Source organism: Chenopodium album, chromosome 8 (genome assembly GCF_948465745.1).
Source record: "Chenopodium album chromosome 8, dcCheAlbu1.1, whole genome shotgun sequence".
Taxonomy (NCBI): Eukaryota; Viridiplantae; Streptophyta; class Magnoliopsida; order Caryophyllales; family Amaranthaceae; genus Chenopodium; species Chenopodium album.
In genome coordinates, this window is record NC_137841.1 from 1773475 (window position 1) to 1797913 (window position 24439).

At 32.0% G+C, this 24439-nt stretch overlaps 2 protein-coding genes across 3 annotated transcripts; one reads left to right on the top strand and one right to left on the bottom strand.

Moving 5' to 3' along the window:
- The first annotated feature begins 12700 nt into the window (after window positions 1-12700).
- On the top strand, window positions 12701-15456 carry LOC145555608 (FCS-Like Zinc finger 10-like). The gene is made up of 3 exons (XM_081617347.1): window positions 12701-13099; window positions 13663-14792; window positions 14894-15456. The coding sequence occupies exons 2-3, from the start codon at window positions 13678-13680 to the stop codon at window positions 15033-15035; spliced, it is 1257 nt and encodes a 418-aa protein (XP_081473473.1). The 5' UTR covers window positions 12701-13099; window positions 13663-13677; the 3' UTR covers window positions 15036-15456.
- A 2384-nt stretch (window positions 15457-17840) lies between these two features.
- Window positions 17841-24191, bottom strand: LOC145641537 (putative E3 ubiquitin-protein ligase RZFP34). Of its 2 annotated transcripts, none has more exons than XM_081692363.1 (11): window positions 23978-24191; window positions 21673-21833; window positions 21477-21564; window positions 20113-20172; window positions 19976-20008; window positions 19789-19866; window positions 19395-19438; window positions 18962-19085; window positions 18767-18858; window positions 18559-18670; window positions 17841-18401 (listed from the first exon to the last, which is right to left on the bottom strand). In XM_081692363.1, the coding sequence occupies exons 2-11, from the start codon at window positions 21786-21788 to the stop codon at window positions 18294-18296; spliced, it is 855 nt and encodes a 284-aa protein (XP_081548489.1). In that variant the 5' UTR covers window positions 21789-21833; window positions 23978-24191; the 3' UTR covers window positions 17841-18293. The 2 variants fall into 2 exon arrangements, with proteins under 2 accessions (XP_081548489.1, XP_081548488.1); XM_081692362.1 differs by having other exon boundaries at window positions 21673-22185; window positions 22294-24187.
- Window positions 24192-24439: the final 248 nt, after the last annotated feature.

A 24439-nucleotide genomic window follows, 5' to 3' on the forward strand; every position in this document is an offset into this window, starting at 1 on the left:
GCCCGTCTGAGATGCATCTAAGGCAATTCAAGGTAAGATAAAACTCCACTTTCGAAAGATATTGTGAGAGGGAGAGTGATGTATCGATCTCTTCTTTTATCCTCGATGAAAGTTAAGTAATAATAATACTATTCCTTGCCATGTAGAATAGGTCATGTTGATCTAATTATATATATTTGTTTTTTTTTTTTGTTTTTTTTTTGTTTTTTTTTGCTCTATTTATTTCATATAGACATATAATATGTATTTCTGTTTTATATTTCGGTGTCCATATTTAGCACAAATCAGACACTATATCTAAGGGCCTATTCACATTTACTGATTGGAGCTGAACTGAAGTAAAATGAATTGAACTGAATACAGCTGAAATGAGTATTTTATGAGAGAAGGAAATTAGGAGTTGAGTTGAATTGACTGAACTGATTGGAGCTGAACTGAAATTAAGCTGAAGTGAACAGGCCGCTAATTTTTAGCTGGTCTCGTGACCAGCCATAGCTGTCTGGTCCCACACTAAAAAAAATGAAGATTTGCTAGAAACAAAATGAACATTTACTAAAAATGAACATTTAGTAATTGATATTGCAATATATAAAAATGAACATTTATAATATAAGAATAAAATAAAGAGACAATAAACTGGAAAAAAAATTGTACATCTATATTATATAGTTGAACATTTCAATTATCAATAAAAACACCCAACAAAAATTAAAGGAAACCCCATAAACCAAACAAACCTAGAAACCAAAAAATTGCTTCAATTTCAACAAGAGAAAAGATGTAAAATCAATAATACATTCTTCCTAATTTGAACATGGCGAGGCAGTGTGGTCTTCGCGAGGCGAGTATGAGCCTTAGCTTGAATGATTGGGAGAGTTTGTGAGCAGAAATTGGTGAAGTTAAGTGGTTAAAAGATTGTTGTGAGGAAGAAGAAGAAGCTAAAGTGGGATTGAAGAATGAGAGTGATGCTGAGGCAGAGGCAGCCAAAATAAAAGGAAAATGAACATATTATTTTGTTGCTTATTCTTCAACAATTTTGTAATCTTCAAGTGAAATGTCTTAATTTGTTCAATTCTCTTAAATGAATATCTTGCAATTTGCTAAACTATATGATTAAATATCAATTAAAAAAATCAATATGTTATTTTAATGAACAAAATGCTAATGTTAATTGAACACCCTTTACTATAAAAATGGACATTTTATACAACTGAATAAACACAAAAAATTTGTATTAATTAAAAAAAAAATGTACAATTATTTTATAAGAATGAATATCGTACAACATGAAAATGAACATTTATTTTATACAAATGAACATCATACTGCATGAAAATAAACATTTAATTACCGAGAAATACAAAATTATTATAAAATATGTTAGTTAAAAAATGTTCATTTTTATAAGGGTAAATGTTAATTTTTGTATGAAGGTCCAGCCAACTCTAGCTGGTCTCAAGACCAGCTATTAACAATAGGTGAACAGGCCCTAAATCAATCAAATTTCTTTAATTTTATGTTTTTGTACCAATATGAAATATCCAATAACTTATAATGTATCCTTTATTGGATATAAAATAAGGGTAATGTTATATAACTTATATGCAGCCCTAAGCATTTGATATACTTCCCTTTTTAGTATTAAGTTGAGAATTTATCAACAATTCACGAGTAAATCAGTGTAATAAATGTTAATTTTATGTTTAATTTTTGCACTTTTAACTTCTTAAGGGCTGCATATATCTTTTACCATAAAATAATTGTATAATTTTTTTTAGGCAAAAGCTAATGAGCGCCTCCGGCCCTCCGGGGCATTAGATAAGAGAATTTAAAGTCGGAAAATTATAGTAAAACTAATATTAATTACACCGAACGACACGTGATTTTGCCATACATTCCTAACTTAATACCATTTTAACCAATACAATTATTACTTATCTAACGCACCGAGACACTCGATAGTAAGATTTAAAAAAAAAAAAAAAAAAAAAAAAAAAAAAAAAAGCTGTACGAGTATTAGAGATTAAAATAACAATTTGCTATGGAGTACTTCGTATTTATTTGTCCTTCCAAAATAAAGTGTAGTACTTGTACTAATGTTTGTACACACGAATGGTAGGTCCACAATCTAAAGGCCTCAATTAATTTGCATAAAATTCGAATTGTACCAAATTTATCATAGCCGTTGGATGGGTCATGGATTACTAACCTTATGTGGGGAATCTTGCATTTGTAGCCGTTGGATGGTCTGATGAGAGAATAATGACCGTACAAGTGTCATCTTTTTCAACCTTTGAATGCAAGAAACGCTGAGTCATAGAAAACGACAATAAAAAAGGTAGTAATACTACTCCGTACTCTCACGGTCCCAAACTCCCAATGGTTTTTTTTTTTTATTTTTTTTCTTTCTCCTTTAAAGACCAACGTAAAATTTAACCCAAAACCAACAATACTCCGCACTATAATTTTTATTTATTTTTATTTTTTTGGAAAGGGCCCCACACTATTAATTTATTTGTTTGGCATCATTTTTGGTTTTTATTTTTTTTTTTTTTTTTAAAACTAAAAACCAAAAACAGGAAACAAGAAAAAGGTATTTTCACTTTTCTGTTGTCAATTTTCAAAATTATCATCATTTTGATAAGTCTAAATAATTTTTGATTCATTATGTAATATGTATGATATACTTTTGAAAACCAAAAAACAGAAAACCACAGCGATGCCAAACGAACCCTGAGTTATTACCTTAATTGTTTTTTAGTTGACACCTTTTGATTTTAGCGCTATTTACTTTCTTCTCCTTGATAATTTTGTGATTTATAAATAATGAAAAATATAGCCATTGAGATCTTAGTGTGTAGTGTTGGATTTGTCACGATATATATTTTAAAATATTAATTTTTTAATAACTTTTGCTTATCGGTAATTAAATATAGGGTTATGCTTAAAGGTGGGCACGGGCCGTGCCGGCACGGGCCCGGCACGACGCCAGCACGGCACAGCGGCCCACCTGTGGGCCGTGAACAAAATATAGTTTTGGCACGGGCACGGCACGCGGCACGATGGGCGGCACGGTGGTCGGCACGTGGGCCGGCACGGCACGTGGCACGGCCCGGCACGGCACGAGGCCCATATTTACTCACCATTATACACTATTGTACAATTTTTGTAATATCGAACTTCGTATTCCGTATACTAAATGAAGTTATTCACCAAATATTGCACGATTTTTAATTATCATTAATTATTTGTATTATCGATTTATCGTACCGGCTCCCGGCATATGATAAAATAAGTTATTCTTCAATTTTTTGTGTTTTCGGATTATCGCACTCGAAATTTTTTATTTTTTATTACATGCATTGTTGTTTATTGCTAAATTAGTAAAATTGTTTTTATTTGTTTATATAAATTTAAACATAATTAGATAAATAATTTATATAACCTTAATTAAAATAAAGTTGTTCTAAACAAAATATATGAACATTAACATAAACATAAATTAATCACATTATTTATATAAAATTAAGTTGTACTAAAAAATATATATCGTTTTTTTTATTTACATTTATTATTTTAAAAAATAAATAAAATAAAAAAATTAAAGTGGCACGGTTTGGCCCGCGGCCCGGCCCGGCACGGCCCGCCAGGCACGTGGGCCGTGCCGTGCCGTGGGCTGGGGTGTGCCAAAATTAGGCACGGCACGGCACGACCCCCACCGCGGCACGGCCAGGCACGGCACGGCCCGTTGCCCATGTTTAGTTATGCTATATGTAGCCCTAAGGGCTATATATAAGCATTAAATCTATCCTTGGAAATTGTATAAAATTAGGAATTCATGACAAAAACACGCGTAAATCAGTGTAATTAGTGTTTATATTTCGATCTTGCTAACGAGCGCTCCGGGGCATTAGATAAGGATAAATTATATCGGTTGAAATGGTATTAAGTTAGGAATTCATGACAAAATCACGCGCCGTTCGGTGTAATTAATGTTAATTTTACTTTAATATTTGCACTTTAATTCTCTTATCTAACGCCCCAGGGGCGCTCATTAGCTTTTGTCTTTATATTTTCATGATTTCTTAACTATTTACAATTTTCAAGTGTAAATTTAATTCTTATATGTAGCCCTAAGGGCTATATATAGCATTTTCCTTAAATATATTACTCTGTAATAGTTGAATTTATGCACCGACAAACATGACTATTATAAGGTTCTTTATGTTTAAGTTGTGCACAATTACTTTGACCTTAAATACAGAGTATCTACAGTTGTACTCTGTGTCTCTATATATTATACTTTTTGTTACTTTTTAATCTTTATATTTAAAAAATTTCGAAGAGAAAAATGTTCAAAGCATAAAAACTAAAAAGTGACAAAAGGAATAATAAAAAATGTAACAATTGAATATAAAAATGTAATTACTAAGGGTTTGTTCTCATACGTTGAAATTCAGTTCAGTTCAGCTCCTAATTTCCTTATCTTATAAAATATTCAGTTCAGTTCAGTTCAGCTGAGTTCAGTCAATGAGAACAGATCCTAAGTTATTATTAATTGAAACGAATTAAATAAGACCCAATATATTTGCGTCTATTTTATATATTAAGAGTAATTTCAAAGTTTTTTTTAACTTATGAACAATATCAAGATATCAAACATGAAAGCTTGGCGGCACATTCTTGAAATGGGAAAAATCTCAACCATGCATGGCGGCAACTTTTAATCGAACCAATAAACCCACAAATTCCACAAACATGAAAGCAAAGGGATTACTAGTTTACTACGTATATAACACCTTTTTTTATTAAAAAAATAAAATAAAATAAATAAATAAATAAAAACAATTATATAACACCTATATTAAAGTGATGTAACGATATTGTATATAGTGCAAAAGGCAAACTAAAGTACTAAAAAAAAATAATTATTTCTTTTTTACTACGGAGTATTTTGTTTATTTTTATCAATGTTAAATTGAAGTAGTCATAACAATGATAAATACTTGTTGAAAAAAGAAAAGAAAAAAGGGTGGAATTCACAGATTCACTGTGACTTGACGAAGCATTAGTTGAAAAGTAAAACTCAACTACTCAAAATTAACAATTTTGGTAATTTTCGTTAAATAGCCGTTTTGAGTTGCTATTAAAAACAACGTTGATTGTTTGACTGTCAAATCAATTGAAATATGACAACTTCTACTACTTTACCTAGCCCTTATAGGCATACCTAAACTATTAAAGTGTACCCTAAATTAAGACAAGTATATACTGTGCTTAATATAAAAGGGAGGGGGTAGTAATTACCGATAAAGTATTGTATTTATGTATTATAGCTTATGTATAACATGTGTGACTCTTGAGAAGTTGAGATGCATTTTTACCGTCTCATGAGGTACATATATTATATACTTCGTATATGGTAAATATTACATAATCGTAGTAAGCTCAAATTCGATGTGTGTCTATACTTAACGACTTTTCGTTCAAATATATTGATCATTTCAATCCCAATACCTTTATATTTAATGTTATATTCATATAAACATGCATCACCAGTTTATTTTACTCCAGGCTAAGAAATTATACTTCGTAAATACTTAGCCCTTTGATCCAAAATATGTACCTACATTGACTTCAATTCTCTCATTTCTATTGATCTAAAATATGAATAACTTCACTTTGTCAATCTAATGTTACATGTCACTTTACAAAATCAATACGACATGCATCTTAATTACTCCAATTTTATTTGCACTATTAATTTATTGTCACTTTTTTATATCATCGCGAATACAATTTAATTTACTTTTTTTTTTCTTTTTATATACGAAATACTCTTTATGCGTAGAAATTCTAAAATCGACTTATATTTTGAATCCAACCAATCAAAAGGAGAAACTTGTACATTTTGGTGTTGAAAGGGTTGGTTCATGCATGTTACAATTCACAAGGAGCCAAAAAAAAAGGGTGAAGAGAATAAACAGTTTTAAAGAAAGCATCATTAAGAGAAACACAGTACCTGTTTGCAGATTTTCACAAGATTTTATCACCACCTGCACTGAAAATTACTGATTTTCTGTCTTAAGTCATGATTAAGATGCATGGACTCTGATAACTCATTACAAACTAATTCCCTAATTAAGCATTCTTTTTCCTTAATTTAATTGCTGGGGATGGGGACCAAAAATTAAAATTTATTTTCTCTAAAAAATTAAAGATTTTAATTAACTTTTTTTAGTTTAATTTATTTATTTTAATTTATTTTTTTGGTAAACAATTCAATTATACTGAAAAGTGTTTTATGTAATGATTGATACTCTTTTATGTTAGACCTCCTTGTCAGTAAAGTGAAGAGAACTTTTCTTTTTTCATAGTCTAAGGTGTTTAAGACTTTTAGAGTACATGTACATGCAATAAACATGTACTAGGCAGAGCTAAAGAAAATACTTAAAGTTGGTAGCTTATTAGGTAGTACTACTAGAGAAAGGATGAACACATTATGGCTTAGGGCCTGTTCTCTTCCGTTGAAATTCAGTTCAGTTTCAGTTCAGCTCAGCTCAGCTCAGCTCAGCTCAGTTCAGTTCAGTTCAGCTCAGTTCAGCTCTTAATTTACGTCTAATGATAATGCTAATGATATAAAGCCAAATTTCATTCTTTTAAACTCTTATTACAACGACTACGACGACGACGACGACGACGACAACAACAACAACAATAATAATAATAATAATAACAATAATAATAATAATAATAATAATAATAATAATAATAATAATAATCAATAAGTAATAAATAATAATAATAATAATAATAATAATAATAATAATAATAATAATAACAATAATAATTGAAATAATAATAATAATAATAATAATAATAACAATAATAATTGAAATAATAATACTAATAATAATAACAATAACAATAATAATAATAATAATAATAATAATAATAATAATAATATGTACATTTGTATATACACATATGTATAGTAATAAATAATCAATAAATAATCAAAGATCACTAATCCGTAGTTAAAAATCACTAATTAATAAGTTCAGTTCAGTTCAGCTCAGTTCAGTTCAGTTCAGGTGAGTTCAGTCAATCGGAACAGGCCCTTAATGTCCCTTCATATAATTGCAATTTATATTTTTCTTAAAAAATGTACTAAAATTAGGGGAGTTTTCTCTCAAGAGTAAATCCTACCTGATCAAATATCAAAAGGAAAATACACAATCTACGGAGTAAAAACGGATCTATATCTAAATGTACTCGTATTTGACAAAACCCACCACAGTGGCTTCTAAAAGTATTGTTATGGAACCTTTATGCAATGTATTAACATGAAATAATTATGTGAAGTATATATCTCCTGCAATTATTGACATGAACTTACAAAAATGTGATCAAATACGAATCTGAAAAAAAAAAAAAAAAAGTCTCAATTTATATGTTTAAGGTATAAGTATATTTTTTAAAATAATTTTTAGTTATTAATTATGAATTTAATCGAAGTATGAAACTCTACATATTACAATAGTAGTAGAACATCTCGAGATCGAAAGTATTGATTTTTTAAATTAAAATGCATTATTGTGCTCTCATTCATTCAGTCATTCTAGCTAGATTATACAACTCAAAAGCTCGTCCTTAATTAACCTCATTGTGATTAGTATAATAGAGGAATCGATTGATCGATTATTTAACTAAGCATGCATAGAGTAGTACATATATCGTTGTGATGCGGGAGAACTTAAGGATCTGTTCTCTTACATTGAAATTCAGTTCAGTTCAGCTCAGCTCCTAATTTCCTTCTCTTATAAAATATTCAGTTCAGTTCAGCTGAGTTCAGTTCAGTTCAGTTCAGCTGAGTTCAGTCAATGAGAACAGGCCCTAAAAAGCATTAATTAAAAGCTTATATGGAACAACGCATAAACCATGCCTCAAGCAAACATATACATTGTATTAAACGTAAATTCAAATCATACTAATTTGATAGCTTGCTTGTATAATTGAATGCTCTAAGGGCCTGTTCTCTTACGTTGAAATTCAATTCAGTTCAGTTCAGTTCAGATCAATTCAGTTCAGTTCAGTTCAGTTCAGCTGAGTTCAGTCAATGGGAACAGACCCTAAATTTATGTTCTCCTTAACTTATTGTTGCTTAATTCGGGCCGTTCTCTTCAACTTATTTTCAATTCAATTCAGTCCCTAATTTCCTTCTCTCATAAAATATTCAGTTCAGTTTACTTCAATTCAATTCTGTTTAGGGTCTGTTCACATTTACTGAACCGAGCTGAACTGAACTAATTGGAGCTGAACTGAACTGATTAAAGTTGAACTGAACTGAACTGAATTGAGCTAAAATGAATATTTTATGAGAGAGGGAAATTAAGAGCTGAACTGAACAGAACTGATTGGAGCTGAACTGAATTGAACTGAACTGATTGGAGTTAAACTGAACTGAACTGATATGAAATTAAGTAAACAAGCCCTTAGTTCAGCTCCAATCAGTTCAGCTCATTTTAGTAAATTAGAACAGGCAGATTCATGTGTTTGATACAAGGTTAACATGCTAAAACCAATCGATGTTAGTTTTTTTTTTTTAAGGGTACATTGAAAAAGTGGCAAATTTTAATTTGTTACAGGTAGGGGGTCACATTTTCCTGAATTGAATGTATGTTGAAGACTTAGGCCCTGTTCTCATCAGATTATTTTCAGTTCAGTTCAGGTCTAATAAGTTCAGTTCAGTTCAAATCCTAATTTTCTTCTCTCATAAAATATTCAGTTTTAGTTTAATTTAGCTCTAATAAGTTCAGTTCAGCTCAGTTCAGTCAATAGAGATCGAGAATCGATAGACACGAGCTAATAAGGATTAAGGAGAAAACCAATTATCAAATTTAATTATCAACTAATACAACCTGCTATTTGAATTCACCAAAAAGAATTTCACAATTCTCATATGCACTCAATACACGCGAGTAATGCTACTTGTAATTACGGAGTAATTTATTCTAGCTTCTTGTATATATATACTTATGGTAAAACACCGTAATATATCCTAGCTTCTCGGATACACTTTGCATAATTTACCTCTTTTATCTAATTATCATCAAAGCTACTATTATATATAATTAAAATATTGCTTAAGTATCAAAAGGATCGATAATTCTAACACGGTCATTAAAATTCAAAAATGATCACATTTAAAGAAAAAAAAAAAAGTACAACGAGCAGCTCAAAATAGTGCACATGTTATTATAGTCCACACGGTGGCCGGTGTGGCAATTGAGTTACTTTGGATGAGATTAATTTATAATTAATTTTGATCCCAATTTATATTAATTAAATAAAAGGGAATTTAATTGACAGAAATCTAGCAAGGTAACAATCTTGAAATATGTTCAAAAAAGAAAGCCCATTATCTTGAATTAATGATTTAAAATCTTTATTAAAGCCAAAAAGAGTCATAAAGTGGGAATTGGAATTACAATATTTTAAGTTAACTCACGGATTAATGACTTGTTTAATTTATTACGACTGACACCATGGGTTAAAAACCTCTAACGTCTGGTTTGTCAGTGTCATAAAAAATAAATACAAATAAATAAATTAAGCAGGCCTTAACTTGTCGTTTTCTGGTGATTGATCGTTCAACTAGTAAAAAAAAAAAAAAAAGTAATCTTATAAAACAAGAAGGAAATAGGAAGAAGGAAAAGGAAAAGTAACTTCTGTACTTGCTACTCCGTATATAAGTAAATAGGTTATTGTTTTTATTATTCCATTTTAATCATATGAAAATTTGCTAAATAAATGTGGGAAAGAAAGTAAAAGAAAAAAAGAGTGAAATGGAGTAAAAAAAAATAATAAATAAATAAAGTAAGGATAAAATGAATAAGTAATAACTAATATGATTGAGAGTAAGTAAAAAAGGTGGATAAATGAAAGTGTCTCTGGTTAAATATACAAGTATTTCAAAGTATTTACTACATACGTTTCCTATTACGTGCAACAAAAGGAATATTTTATATCTCACAAATAATAACTCTTTGTTGCACATAATAAGAAACAGATATAGGGTATGTTCTCATACGTTGAAATTTAGTTCAGTTCAGTTCAGCTCCTAATTTCCTTCTCTTATAAAATATTCATTTCAGTTCAGTTCAGTTCAGTTCAGTTCAGCTCAGCTCAGCTCAGCTCAGCTCAGCTCAGTTCAGTTCAGTTCAGTCAGTTCAGTTCAGTCAATGAGAACAGACCCGTAGTATTAGAAATGAATAAAAGTAAAAATGATTAAAATAAGAAGGAAAAAAAACATTTTTTAAACATGAAACAATGTTAGTAAAATTATCAATTGCTCATGTAGTCCCTCTCTCTCTATCCTTTTTTTTTTTTTTTTTTTTTTTTTTTTTTTTTTTTTTTTTTTTTTTTTTAAATTTGAAGTTTCACTCTCTGTATACATGTATTATTTTGAGTTAATAATGAACAATGCTATTAATTAAGATACCCTTTTTAATTTACATTGGTATTATTTCCTTAATTAATTGTAGATAGTTAGAAGGGCTAGCTATCTTAATCTAATGAGATCACACTTAATAATGGTTAAAATAATTTTAGTTAAATTAAATATTCAGATCAGGTTAAAAACATTCTAATCGATCAAACCAGACTTCAAAAAAATTCATATCTGAACACTTTAAATAAAGTGAAAGAGAACAAACAAAGCTTCCAAATAAGGCATTGAACAATTATTTTATTTTTTTCTTTATCCATATTAGTATAAAAAAATATTGGGGAAAAATAATCTAAAATGAGCCTAATAAAATAACCTAGTTTGATTTTTAAAATTTCGATCAAGCCGAGACATGTTTTGGATATGTGAATACTTAATCTCGATTACTATAAGATGCATGATAATTGAATGAATAAAACATCAACATATAAATTCCCCAGTAGTGTATACAACATATACAATTTTAAGTGCATGCATGTTTTGAGTTCAGTTCAATTCAATTCCCGATTTCCTTCTCTCATAAAATATTCAGTTCAGTTCAATTCCTAATTTCATTCTCTCATAAAATATTCAGTTCAGTTCAGCTCCAATCAGTTCGGTTCAATAAATGTGAACATGCCCTAAACTGAACTGAACTAAACTGATTGGAGTTGAACTGAACTAAACTGAATTGAATTGAATAGAGCTGAAATGAATATTTTATGAGAGAAGGGAATTAGGAACTGAACTGATTGAAGCTAAACTGAAATGAAATTAAGCTGAAGAGAACATGCCCATAAATTAGCTATGTATGCAGTTATTTTGTTAAAAAGGTGAATTGCTACCGTAGCATGCTAGATGACACATCTCAATACTTTCAACCCTCTACGTAAAATCAGGAATATAAAGTTTGAAAATCAGGAATATAAAGTTTGAAACTTACGTAGAATTAAACAATAATCCCATTAAACACAACGAATTGTGTAGATATAGACAAGTCATTAAAGATATTCACCCGACAAAAATACAATAATCTTTAGTGATGTTTTTCTTCAAAAAAGTTTTATAAATGTTTATTTTTCATTTTTTTTATTAAAATACTAGTTTAAAAGTCTTACAATCGCTATACAAGTTATAGATCTTTTATTTAACCTTGAATTCCATATTTGCCAACGAACCAATAAAAGTTATTCAATATTACCTTATATATCCGTCCTCAAAAATTTCAAAACTATACTTCTTTACAGGGTTAAAGGACAATCCTTACAAATAGGCCAATCTTTGTTTGACACAAGACCTGATAGTTAAAGAATTATGATTTTGATAACATCAAAATATACATTCCTTATGATGTTATACTACGTATATGCTTAGTGTACTCCATTATTGCATAATTACATTATTTTGAATTGAGTTATTAAGGTAGCATGAAAGTTGACACGTTTTAACTATATAAGGAAAATTAATCATATTAGCTTTGAAACTTATAAAGAAAGAAGTGATATCAATATATGTATCATATCGTGAAGATAGATAGATAGATAGATAATAGTCAATTAAATCTTCAAAGATATTAGTAGGACATACAATCACAGTACATACCACAATTGACCATGAATTTCACAATTGAAAACCAATAAGAGAATTAAAAGTTGTAAAATGCTTCCTTATCCATTATTAACATTTTAAAATATACATCTTTTAGTACATTGCAATAAAAACAAAGTGCGAGTACAAAAGTTGTGATAACCCTTAAAATTCATAAATGTATACATTATTCACAAGTCACAATTTAGAAACATTTGATCACCATTTTCTACATTGTTAAAAATTGATTGTTGTTCCATACATTGTAGTGGAAAATGTAAGATAATCCCGTTTTAACATAGAGATTATTTCTAATTCACCTTTGTAAAAATTCATACTAATATTGTATTTGTTTATTTTATTTTTTATTTGAAGTAGTCAATCTAATCTAATCCACAATTTACCAAAAAGTCAAACAAATCAGAATTCACACACAAAAAAAAAAAAAAAAAATCCTTGTTGTATAAGTGACGTGGCAAAAGGCAAGAATTTAGTAATTTCCAATTTTATTTATTTATTTATTTTAATAAAAAAAGCACTTTCCAGAAATGATCCTGACCGTCTATGACTACAGAGTCCATCTTTCTTCTCTCCTTTAAATTCACAGTAGAGAGAGAAAAAAAAGAAGAGAGAGAAAGAAAAGAAAGCAAAGAAAGAAAAGAAAAGAAAGAGTATTTCAGAAGCTCTCTTTCTCTCTCTTCACTCACTAACTATGCTTCGCTGATTTTGATGCATTTTACAGTAACAAAGAAGAACAATTAGAGAGAGAAATTAGAGAGAGAAAGAGTGGAAGACAAGTCTTTTTTTTGACATTTTTATTTTTTTGCTTCTTTTGTTCATCCTTTGTTTTTTCCCTTTTTTTTTAACACCCTTTAATTTCTTCTCCCAGAAAAATAAATTTCTCCCTCATTTTGGGTTTTTCTTTTCTCCTAATTTTCTTGGGGTTGTTTTGTTTTTTAAAACAATTTTCTGGGTTTATTTTATTATAAAAAACTCAGGAAAATCAATTAATCAAATCAAAAGGTATGTACTCTTCTTTCTCTCTCTTATGATTTTGCTCACTTCACTTTAGCTCATGATTAGAGTTATAATCTTTAGATTAGCAACATTTAATCATCATTTTTGTTTGATTTTGTTTTTTATTTGAACCCCATTTGTTGTATTTAGTGATTTTTAGTGGTACTTTATATGATTTTTATCTTGATCGGTTGTTGAACTAATGGATGCAGTTGTATGGGTGATTTTCATGTTTTTTCTAGAATTTTTGGGAATATTGGAATTTTTTTTTTCTGGTAATAATTAGTACCTTGGAAAATGTGATAATCTGGACAACAAATTCAATGATCTATTTTGTTCTTCTTTTCATCTAATTTTATCTGCATTTGCTTGAATTTTTCTGGGTTTCTCTAATTTTTTCCTCCTATTTTGAGTTCCTAGATTTGCATGTTATTTTCCCCCCCTTTTAATGCTGTTTTTTATTTTTGGAATTTTATTTTTCTGGGTTTGACGATATATGTATTGCTTAAGACGAAGTTTGAATTTTTTTACCCAATTGTTGATATGATTTTCTGTGAATTATTATACAGATTTTGGGAATTTATATGATAATGTTGAAGAAGAGGAGTAGATCAATTCAGCAAGAACAACAAATAATGGGGGGTCAAATAACATCAGATGGAGGTTCTGAAACTTGTTTACAGTCTGAAATTTTAGGGCAAAGACAAAAGACCAACTCTTTTTTTAATGTTCCTGGTCTATTTGTAGGATTAACCCCAAAAGTTGCTTCAGATTGTGACTCAGTTAGAAGCCCAACTTCACCTCTTGATTTTAAGCTGTTCTGTAATTTGGGCACTTGTTTTAGGTTCCCTAAATCCTCTTTAGAAGTGCACCAAAAGTGTTGGGAATGTCACAAAGTTGGACTTGGAAGCATTGTGGATTCACTTGATGATGATGACAGGAACTTAACTGAGAAGGATAAAGTTATGCCTTCATCTAATAGTAAGACTATACTGTTTGGGTCTCAGATTAGGAGTAAAGGAGCCCCAAACTCGCCCACCAACCTTGTCGATTTTTGTGAGTTGTTGCCCAAGTCTTTGCCGAAAAACTATGCAGTTTTCCCCCATGCTAGGTTGATGAAGCCTTCTAATCTTCAGAAGGGTAGCTCTGATGTTTTATTTGAGATTGGAGGGGACCCTTTAGAGTCTGACCCTTTTGGGAAGATCCAGTCTTTTTCTTTGGATTCTAAGAGGCTAGGGTCAGAGATGTATAGGCTGAAGTCTCGTAATGTAGAGTCGAGGACCAAGCGTTCTTGTTTTGAGAATGAGACAATGGAGAAGAGTTTGAGTTTTGACTGGATTGGAGGAGGTCTGGATGCCGAGAATAAGCTGACTACAGGTCCAATGGCGATTCCTTCTTGCAATGAGATGGCTCGTTCTCTTACCCCTGAAGAGATTGAGCTCTCAGAGGACTATACATGTGTGATTTCACATGGTCCCAATCCCAAAACTACTCATATTTTTGGTGACTTTGTTTTGAAAAGTCACCCCAATGAAATTGATCCTGAAAATAAGAAAGAAAGTTTAGAGACCAAAACGCCTTCTATGGAAAACTGTTTGCAGATATCTGCACCATCACCATACCCTTCGAACGATTTCTTGAGCTGCTGCTACTTTTGCAAGAAGAAGCTGGAAGAGGGTAAAGACATATATATGTATAGGTTCGTCCGAGTACCTTACTTGCAGCTAACCTTCTAGTTGTTGAGTTGTGATTATCCTGTCATTGCAGCATCTCTAAACTGTGTGTTTAACCTTGTTGCAGAGGTGAGAAAGCTTTCTGCAGCTGGGATTGCCGTTTGGAGGAGATCTCCAATGAGGAGCACGAGAAATCTATCACCGGAGATTCTCCCAAGGCGGAAAATGGTGACGACGTTTTTGAGAAAAGCATGTTCGTTGCTATTTAGAGAATATTAATTGCTTTCCTTGAAGTCACTATGCCCATGATTGATGAAACTGCCAAAATTTGATCATCTGATAATAAAGAGCTGCGTCTTTTGTATATCTATAAGCAGCCTCGGGTGTTCACTGTATGGCGTGTTAGTAGAACCTTTTGTTGCAATTCATCTCTCATGGTTCTAATGACTCTTTGATAGCTAATCGGCTAGATCCTATAATTTTGACCGTAGTTATAAAAGCCGGGAATGGCTTCTTTTGCCATTTCTGCTTGTATCTTCTCCTGGCTTCTCCAGGAACTGTGAAAAACCCAAAAAAAAAGAAGTGTTTTTTTGTTCCTTCTTTTTTATTCACCATTTTGAAAGGAGTTGATGTATAAGCCTCCCATATGGACAAATTATTGAGATTATTATATAGTATTTTGGATATAAACCTTGATCATTTTGCTGGATATGATTCATATATAATTACAGGTTGTTGTTGGATGCACATTATCATGAATATCATCATATCTTATATCTTTGTCTCACGGTTGAGGCCTCTTGTGAATGTCCCAGTATTGCATATCTGCATCTTATTAACAGAGATGCATAACATAGGGCTTCAGCTAGTAAATCCGGTTGTTTTCCGAGCAGCCTTCAGATCTAACTGGTTTTCAGTTTCTGTTTTCCCAGTTATTACAGCTTTTGGTTTCAAAGATTGTGTTCATGACCCTAATTCTTCGATGACCAGGTTTACTCGATAGTTTAGTCTCCATTAGCATATACATGTAATGTTGCGTTACACCCGGTCCATAGCTGAAGAAAAGAAGTAGCTTGCTAAAGACTTGATCAAAAACTGCATCAGCAAAGGGTTGTTGAGAGATTCTTATTACCCAACCCTGTATTTTTCATTAATTTCAAATCAATCTTTTTCTTGTTGTTGAATTATTTGCTTTACACTTTATTTGATACAAAAGTTGAGCAAATTTAAGATTTTTCTTGGCATTTTTAGTGTATGTGTTTGTTTATTTGGGACCCAGGTTTTCTATATCTGCATAGGTGGGGGAATCAGGGTAGTACAGTTTGTCAGTTGTGAATTAATATGTATGACAGAAAATGCATACTTTCATGACCATGCAATTCATTGCAAAATCTAGGACATAAAATATTGATGCAATTTGCAATGATTCTCACTTCTTTAACACTAAGCTGTAGCAGAAGCTTATAGTAGTAGACAGTGTTTCCCACTCATTTTGTAGTTTTCCCAGGTTAGTAATGTCTGATCAAGGTTAACACTTAACACATAACACTATTTGGTAACGATATCGAGATGATAAACAACCGTTTAGAAGTCGTATTACCATCAACCAAGAGATTCTTAGAGCAAAATTACATACATAACAATTACTATTACTGCATTTGGTGTCGTCTATCTAATTAACTATCCTCGTTCGTTGAAGAACTGTTTAAAAGTATTGTCATGAACATTGAGACTTTCCGAGCAAAACTACATTCAAAGCCATTACTAGTACTGCATTTACTATCGCAATTCTATTTGATGTTTCTTGTTTGTTGAGGATACAACCATTTAGATGTCGTATTACTATGAACATTAAGATATTCCGAGCAAAATTACATACAAAACCATTACTACTAGTGCATTTATTATGCCTACTTAATTGACCATCCTTGTTGAAAAACTGTATATAAGTTTTACCACGGACATTGAGATTTTCCAAACAAAACTAAATAAATCATTATTATTATTGTATTTATTATTGCCTATCTAACTGACCATCCTTATTCGTTCAAGTTAAACTACGGAGTACCATTTATAAGTCATATTACTATGAACATTAAGATTTTCTAAGCAAAATCATATCGAAAATCATTACTAATACTGCATATATTATTTTCTATCTAACTGACCATCGTTGTTCATTGAAGGATCAGTGTATTGGTTATTGTCCACATCATCTCCTCTCCCCTTTGAGATTTATTGAACAAAATTACGTATGAAGCCATTACTATGAACATCAAAATGTTTTAGTATGGACTATGGAGTACTAAACAATGGAAAAACAAAATTTCTACTCTTTAAAATATAATAGAGAAAATTAGTCATAAGCTCATAACGTCAGTAATAGAACCTTGTTAAAGGGAATTTCCTGTAGTTTGGGCTTCACGTGCAACCTCGTTCTATGTGTTGCAACATATATATATATATATATATATTTTTTTTTATATATATATATTTTTAATAATATAAGATGGTCCGTCGTATGCTAAATGTATGCATTTAAACAGAATTTTTTTTTTTTTTGAAAAAAAATTATTTATTTATTTTATATAAATTTAAACAGAGTTACCTTTGACAATCACAATAAGTACTACGTAATTTCTTGGTAAAATGCTGTTTTCACTTTACCCCCAAAAAATATAAAAAAAATAAAAATAAATTGTTGGTGACATACTGACATTTAGTAGCAGTAGTTTTCTTTTCTTGTAAAGGGGTGTTTTCTTAACTTGTAAGTGTTCTATTTTTCTTCTAAAGATTTGAGACAAGCAAATTTGTGTGTTACAAGCAATTTATAGAGGTGAGATTATGACATGAAACCATATAAGTTCAGCAAGCATGCCCTCAAAAATAAGTTCACATTTTCGACACAGGTTTCTTTGTTAAAACGCGATCAAAGTTAATCATTAGTTAACTTCTGTAAAATGATCTAATCTTGGTGTTTTGGATTAATTCTTTCTCCATGAACCAACCACCTTTTAATCATGTGAGAGGTGTTGCAGAAAAGAGCAGTAAGAAGTACTATGTTTGTTCAGATGTACTAGTAAATAGATGACACCCTCTGTCTGAGGTGTTTTTCGGTGTATTTTCTAAAAGCAACCAGATGAAAGTATTTCTCAGGCGAAATTTTAACTGAGACAATTTCTCTATATTATGATTTTAAAGATTTAAGTTCAATCCAAGGAGATAGTAAACCTGAAATCAAAGCAAATTGAGCTCAACAGTATCTGGAGCTCTGCTGTATACAAGATACAACACATTGAATCATACAAAAGACCAGACATAAACTTAAATAATACAGTTTGTACTAGGCGGAAAGTGACAAAATTGCAGCTACCCGAAGGCCTCAACCGAGCTTTGGTCAAATAGTTCGCGAAGTTCCCATTCCAAACATCAATCATGCACCCAGTTGAGTCTGGAGTCAAACAAGGGGTAAAGGCGCTGACAAATCCATCGGAAGATATCATATGGTACTCAACAAAAGCCACATTTCAACCTAATTGGCGAGTGTTGTAAGATTTACAGTTCGGGCACTTTTGAGCCACGATATGGTACTGAACGCAAGATTTTGATCCACAGTCATTGCAAAGAATAGAGACCTGTATAAGAAATTTATGGTTAGCTATTAGAGAAGCAAATCTTGAACCTAACAAATTCGTACGGTAACCAGAAAAAGATATGCTTCTAAATCAGGATTAAGTCACATCTTCCAGGCTGCCACACGATTATAGGTAGCAAAGACAACTAATTACTCACCATCTTATTCTGGTAAGGTTCTGGCATTGGAGTTGCGGCAATTTCCATGTCAAATTTCTCCCACACCTTAGACATGTCACAAACCGATTTTGAGCATAGGGGGCAAGCATACCTGCAAGATGAAATCATACAATGGTCCATTTAACAGGCCATTCCATACAAACTGCAATTACACAAATACGTAAAGCATTGGAACCAAAAAACTCACTGATAGTGCTCCTTCATTTCATCCAAGCAGTTTTTGTGGATTGTGTGTCCACATGGCAATACAGTGATATCATATCTGGACTCAAACAAATACTGAAACCAGAATAATATTAATATATTATTAGCTTCCGAGGAATTCAAATAACGCAAATAACTCCATAAAAGTGCTAGAAAACAGGTGGTCCATATACCATACCTCAAAGCACACGGGACAGTCATGATGCATTGCCCCCTCTACACAAGGATGGCTATTTTTCAAGACCTTGGAGTAGCAGCAACCGCATTTGTAACAGTGAAAGAAATTTTCTCGTCCTCCAATTCTGTACAAAGTCAAAACTTGTTATAAGCCTGCTCAAGACAATCATCACAGTGCATACAAGTAACACCAGGGGCATTAATAACAATGCTCCTAATGATATAAATGGGAAATAATCATCACATTTCCCAATGGCATTGAGATTTCTGAGATCTTTAAAGAGTTTGAGTGATGTAAGATAAGAAGAGAACAATCAATGTGAGACATTTCAAATTGGAAAGGGGAACAAATTAAGTAGGGACGGAATGAGTAAAGCAAGCTATGGAACTAATATTCAGCAAAGAATGCAAATCTATATCAATTAAACTCATACCTGCAGATTCCACACCCTTCACAGTGGTACTGCTTCTTAGATACCTGCAAAATCACCAAAACTATGAGTGACGGAAACACATTACAGGGCTAAAGTGGCAAATCTCTATCACCTATAGTTTCCATTTATTAAACTGAGACCATAGCTTGAAATCATCCACACTCATACAGCTCCTTGTTTTCGACTGTATTAATTATAACATACAATCTTTCTATGGCTTCTTAAAATCCAGCTTCAAATGTTTAACATATTACAATTTGTAGTAATTGATTCAGCTTGACTTGAAACTTGAAAGCAAAGATTTATGCTATCCAAATTACACGACAAAGAATTTTGTGAAAGATATTCTGCAGAAGCACAGAAGCCTGGTACTCTGAAGAAAAAAGCTACTTACATCATCATCATATAGCTTGCATGTCTCGCAAAAATATTTGCCCATGCAAACACCACAATTGATACACACTTGTTGAACCTAGATAGACATCATCCAACAACATTAAAATCCAATCTAAGTCAACATCTTGAACCATTAGAGGCTTCACAATTGGGCCAGAAACTCAAAAATTAGAGATCAGACAAACCTCTTGTTCAGTACCACAAAGAGAGCAGATCACCTATGTAAACATAGTAGGAAGACAAGGTCAGTCAATAAAACATTGAATAACAACACTAACTCAAATATGAACTCCTATTAGCATACATTTTCATAAACCTTTACCTGCTGAACTTGACGTCGAGGAATGTCATGCCTCTTTGTCTTTTCAAGCTTGATGCTGTTCTGCATATCAATAAGACATAAGAATAAGTCAAGCAAAACAGGGAGAAAAATAAATGCCTCAGCTCGGTATATTGTTCTGCATATCAATAGGATCTATGTAAAATCATGCAAAACAGGAAACAGTTGACGGGGTAGTCCGGAATCCTGGCTAGGTGCTGTGGTCAAAATTCATAAACACACAATGAAAATTATCCTTACAGACTTCATAAACTCAAATAACAATAAGATACTTGTATTTACATCCATCCCAATATTAACTTCACACTTGACATAGAGATTAAGAATAAGTATAACAAATATTTTGGAAGTAGAAAGAGAAATGTACAATAAAGTGTTATAAGAGAGAAAAAGCATTGATGCGTCAAAGAGAGAAATAGGAAGAATACTCCATAACAATTGATATTGAAATTTACATTACATGGTGGAAATTACTTTAATAGACAGCCACAATAGTAAAATATTGTTAGGGAAGTCTGGTGTTAATTTCTCTTTTCCATCACAAATTTGACATTTCTATAAAAACCATAGCCACTTTAGAAGCAGAGAAAACCATATATTTGAGAATTAAGTTCCACCATATAAAATGGCATGGAAATTTGAAAAGTACATAGTATTAACTTATTATTAAAAAAATAAAATAAAAAAAATAAAAAAAACCATTTATTACACCTACCACAAGGTTCCTATGTGTTATGGTGAGTATTTACCTACAAGACGAAACAAGATGCTTTCTATAAACATCAAATAGAAGTGATAGAACCCTGCCTAATCAGAAAGTACCTCCCTGACTAATGGAAAAGGGTGCCAATAAGGCTATAACTCAGGTAAAGGTCAAAATATCAGCCTACACTTCAAGATTCAATAGCAAATCACAACCAAGAGAAATGAGGCAAGCTAGCATATGCCAAATTATGCAAAGCTCACTAAATTAACCTAATGTTAGTTTCTGTCAGTGTAAAATGTGATGAAACACAGGCTATATATTCATCAAGAACCAAAATTAGAGTGAGAGAACAAGCTCTAATTAATAACTCCAAGAAACTACCAATCGTCCTAGTAGGAAAGGTCATTCACCAATTTAAAACATTGTTGAATGTAAATTAGCTTTGGAAGTGTATGCCTACAGGTCACAAACCCATCAACAATTCAATCTCAAGGAAGAATTTAGGGTGACAATATAACAGGTGTGGATTGTGGAATATGTAATCATGGGTGGCTATAAAATGCATCCCCAAATATCCTACCAAGGCATAATATTGAAAACTAAAAAGCTACACAATCAATATATAATATCATTGTCTCACCATCGCTTCATTATGACAATGGCGGCAGTCAAACACCTCATTACAACAAGGTGCTCTAATTCGACATCTTCGCCGATAATGCTGACATCTGCAATGAAAATATATCATTGTAATGGACTAGAGATTTTTTTAGAGAAAATCTAACGGGAAACTAGATTAAAGGGCCCCTGAGAACAATAAATAGCACATTACATACCCATACTCCATGTAACCCCTATCTAGCACAGTGTCTGCACAATAGGAGGCATCCGCAGAGACTTTTCTGTCTGAGTGCGACTTCATAGACTCGTACTCCTTCATGATTGCTCCCATGATGAACCTTAGAGTCACTAAGCTGCTTAAAGCAAGCTAAAATACCTGCATTGAGAGTATCATTTAGGACTAATCCTACAACCCAAAAAGGCACACTAAGCATCCAAGGCACCCAGGTAAATATCCTTGATTTCTTCTACACTGCTGCAGAGCAATGACATCAGCAAGAAGATAATTGAAGCAAGGCTGCACAGCTCCAATCGTCACAACTGCCAGAAGAGAGCAGATCAAAAAAAGAAGATCTAAATATATCCCACTACAAACTAGAATATACAGCAATCAGGAACTCCACAGCTTCTTGGTTTTGTAGAAATCAACAGTGATGCAAGATCTCTTGATGCCTTGAAGGTCCAAAACGAGTCCAACTAAATTGGAGATGAACAATACAAGCCTCAACCTATGGTAAGAGCAGTAGATCACACAAATCAATTCTCGTCTAAAACGAAACAACCATACAGGGAGAATGTGTGAGAGTTGTGTGTTGATGGTCCATCAACATGCCTACCTTGATTCATGACTTCCGATGAAAACACCTTTAAGTTCCTTAAATTACCCTGATTACTAATACTTGATCTTCATGAACTCCACTTTTTGGAAATTGGAACAATAATCTATTACATATCATGCAATATCGGGGCCTCCTCTATTTTCATCCCTAGGGCAGAAATTTAAAACCTAACAGAAACTACTTGAGTAGCCTGCACCCTAATGTGATATAATTCAGCTTGTCGCCCCATGCTCCGAAGTACCTTCTGTGAGACCATTCTGACAATTGGTATGCAGTTGCCTAGGGATTTAAGAGTCCTTCAAAGGAATCAAAACACACTAAAATATATGTCAGCGTATTCTAAGTCTTTCTAATGGTTCAAGACTTTTAGATAAAGTACCAAAGAATCCTCGGCCATTGACGGGTGAGAATTATATCCAGAAATGGTACGGCAGGGTCAAAAGCCAGACTAACAAAAGACTCAGATTAATAACCTACAAAGTAAAGACAAACAACAGACGGTGCTTCAAAGTATACGAGAGACTGATGACTGCAGAAGGTGACTTGAAGAGTTATAGGGAAATGGCCTTATGGGTTATTTCTCAAGAGCCCTGAAATCTTACTGTACAAAGTTAAATGCCTTATATTCACAATATCAGGCGAAATCCTACAGTATCACCTGAAGTTAGCAATCCTTTCCAATCTAAAATCAGAGTTACGCATCGTGGTTACACAGCCTGTAAGTCCAACAGCCAATGATAGAATTGCAGCTTCATAGTTCTTATGAAACTGAGCAGAGACACTATGGTTATATCTCACAGACAGTGTAATTTGTCTCTCATGAACCCACTCATTTTACAATACGAAATCGAAGAATCTATCCAACATACGCAATCAAAACCCGCTGTAACTACGATTAGAAACCCCATTTGGCATTTGAACCATCCCTCAACGATTTTCACCCCCTCCTCCCAAAACCCTCCACCAATATACATCAGAGGAGAGTTCATCACATCTACAAACATGGAAGAAAGGCCATCCATGTCTCACATACGACGAACAATAAATTGGGCATGCCGATTGCATAATACACATCACAATAGCATGCACAATAGGCAGTTCATACAGAATTAAACAAAAGCTTCAATTACTAATGGAGCTGCAGCCATTTCAATTGCTTACATAATACATAATACATAATTGCAGATAAGCAGATCAACAAAAAGAAAATCACAGCAAAAGCATACAACAACAAATTAAATAAGTTTAACCCATCAATAAAAAGACAATCAACACAATATAAAGTTATAATTCACAAACCTAAGCTAAAATATTCATCTTTATGTCTTAATTAAGCAACCCTAATTTCCAGAAAGCAATCATAATAACCAAATTCATTCCATATATTGTCATTACCAAACCCTAAATCACGCTATTTCCTAGCACAAACTGTTTCCCACAACTTGTAATCTTCTGTATAATCCAAAACCTAAAAATTTCAATAATTTATCATGTAGAACTAAATCCTAATAAAAAATCAATCTTTGATCAAAAACCACTAAACCTACCTTTTCTCAGCTAATTCAAGCACAAATCAAACCCCAATTCGATTCAATCAGATGGGAAATTAAAGCAACGATTAAATATTCAAATTAAGCAAAGATTAAAAGAACCAGCTAAAATTATGATTATAACGACGAACTTTCGTTGGTTGATTAGGGTTTTTTCCGATGACGATCGTTGAATCTGAAGACTGATTCAGCCGAAATTAATGAATTTTGCTCCCTTTTAATTGCGAAATCGAAGTTTCTTCTTAATTAAGAGGGAGAAAACATGAGTTGAGAAGAAATGATGAGAGAGAAAATTTTGAATGAGCAGAATTTATAGAAGATTGGTTTAGTTCCAGATGCTTCGATTTCGTGCACTCAATATCCACTAATTTTTGGTAATTTTTTTTTGAGATATTTTTATTGGATTACTAATTTACTTTCATTGGATAGAAAAAATATCTTGCATTTTTAACCTTTAATTCCAATAATATGATTTGACGTATTTAAATTAGTAACAATCTCTTAAATTAAAACTCTCGTTCTATGTAATACTGTCTTTTTTTACGGAATTACTAGTATGTAATTCACGGAATTACTAGTATGTAATTCACATA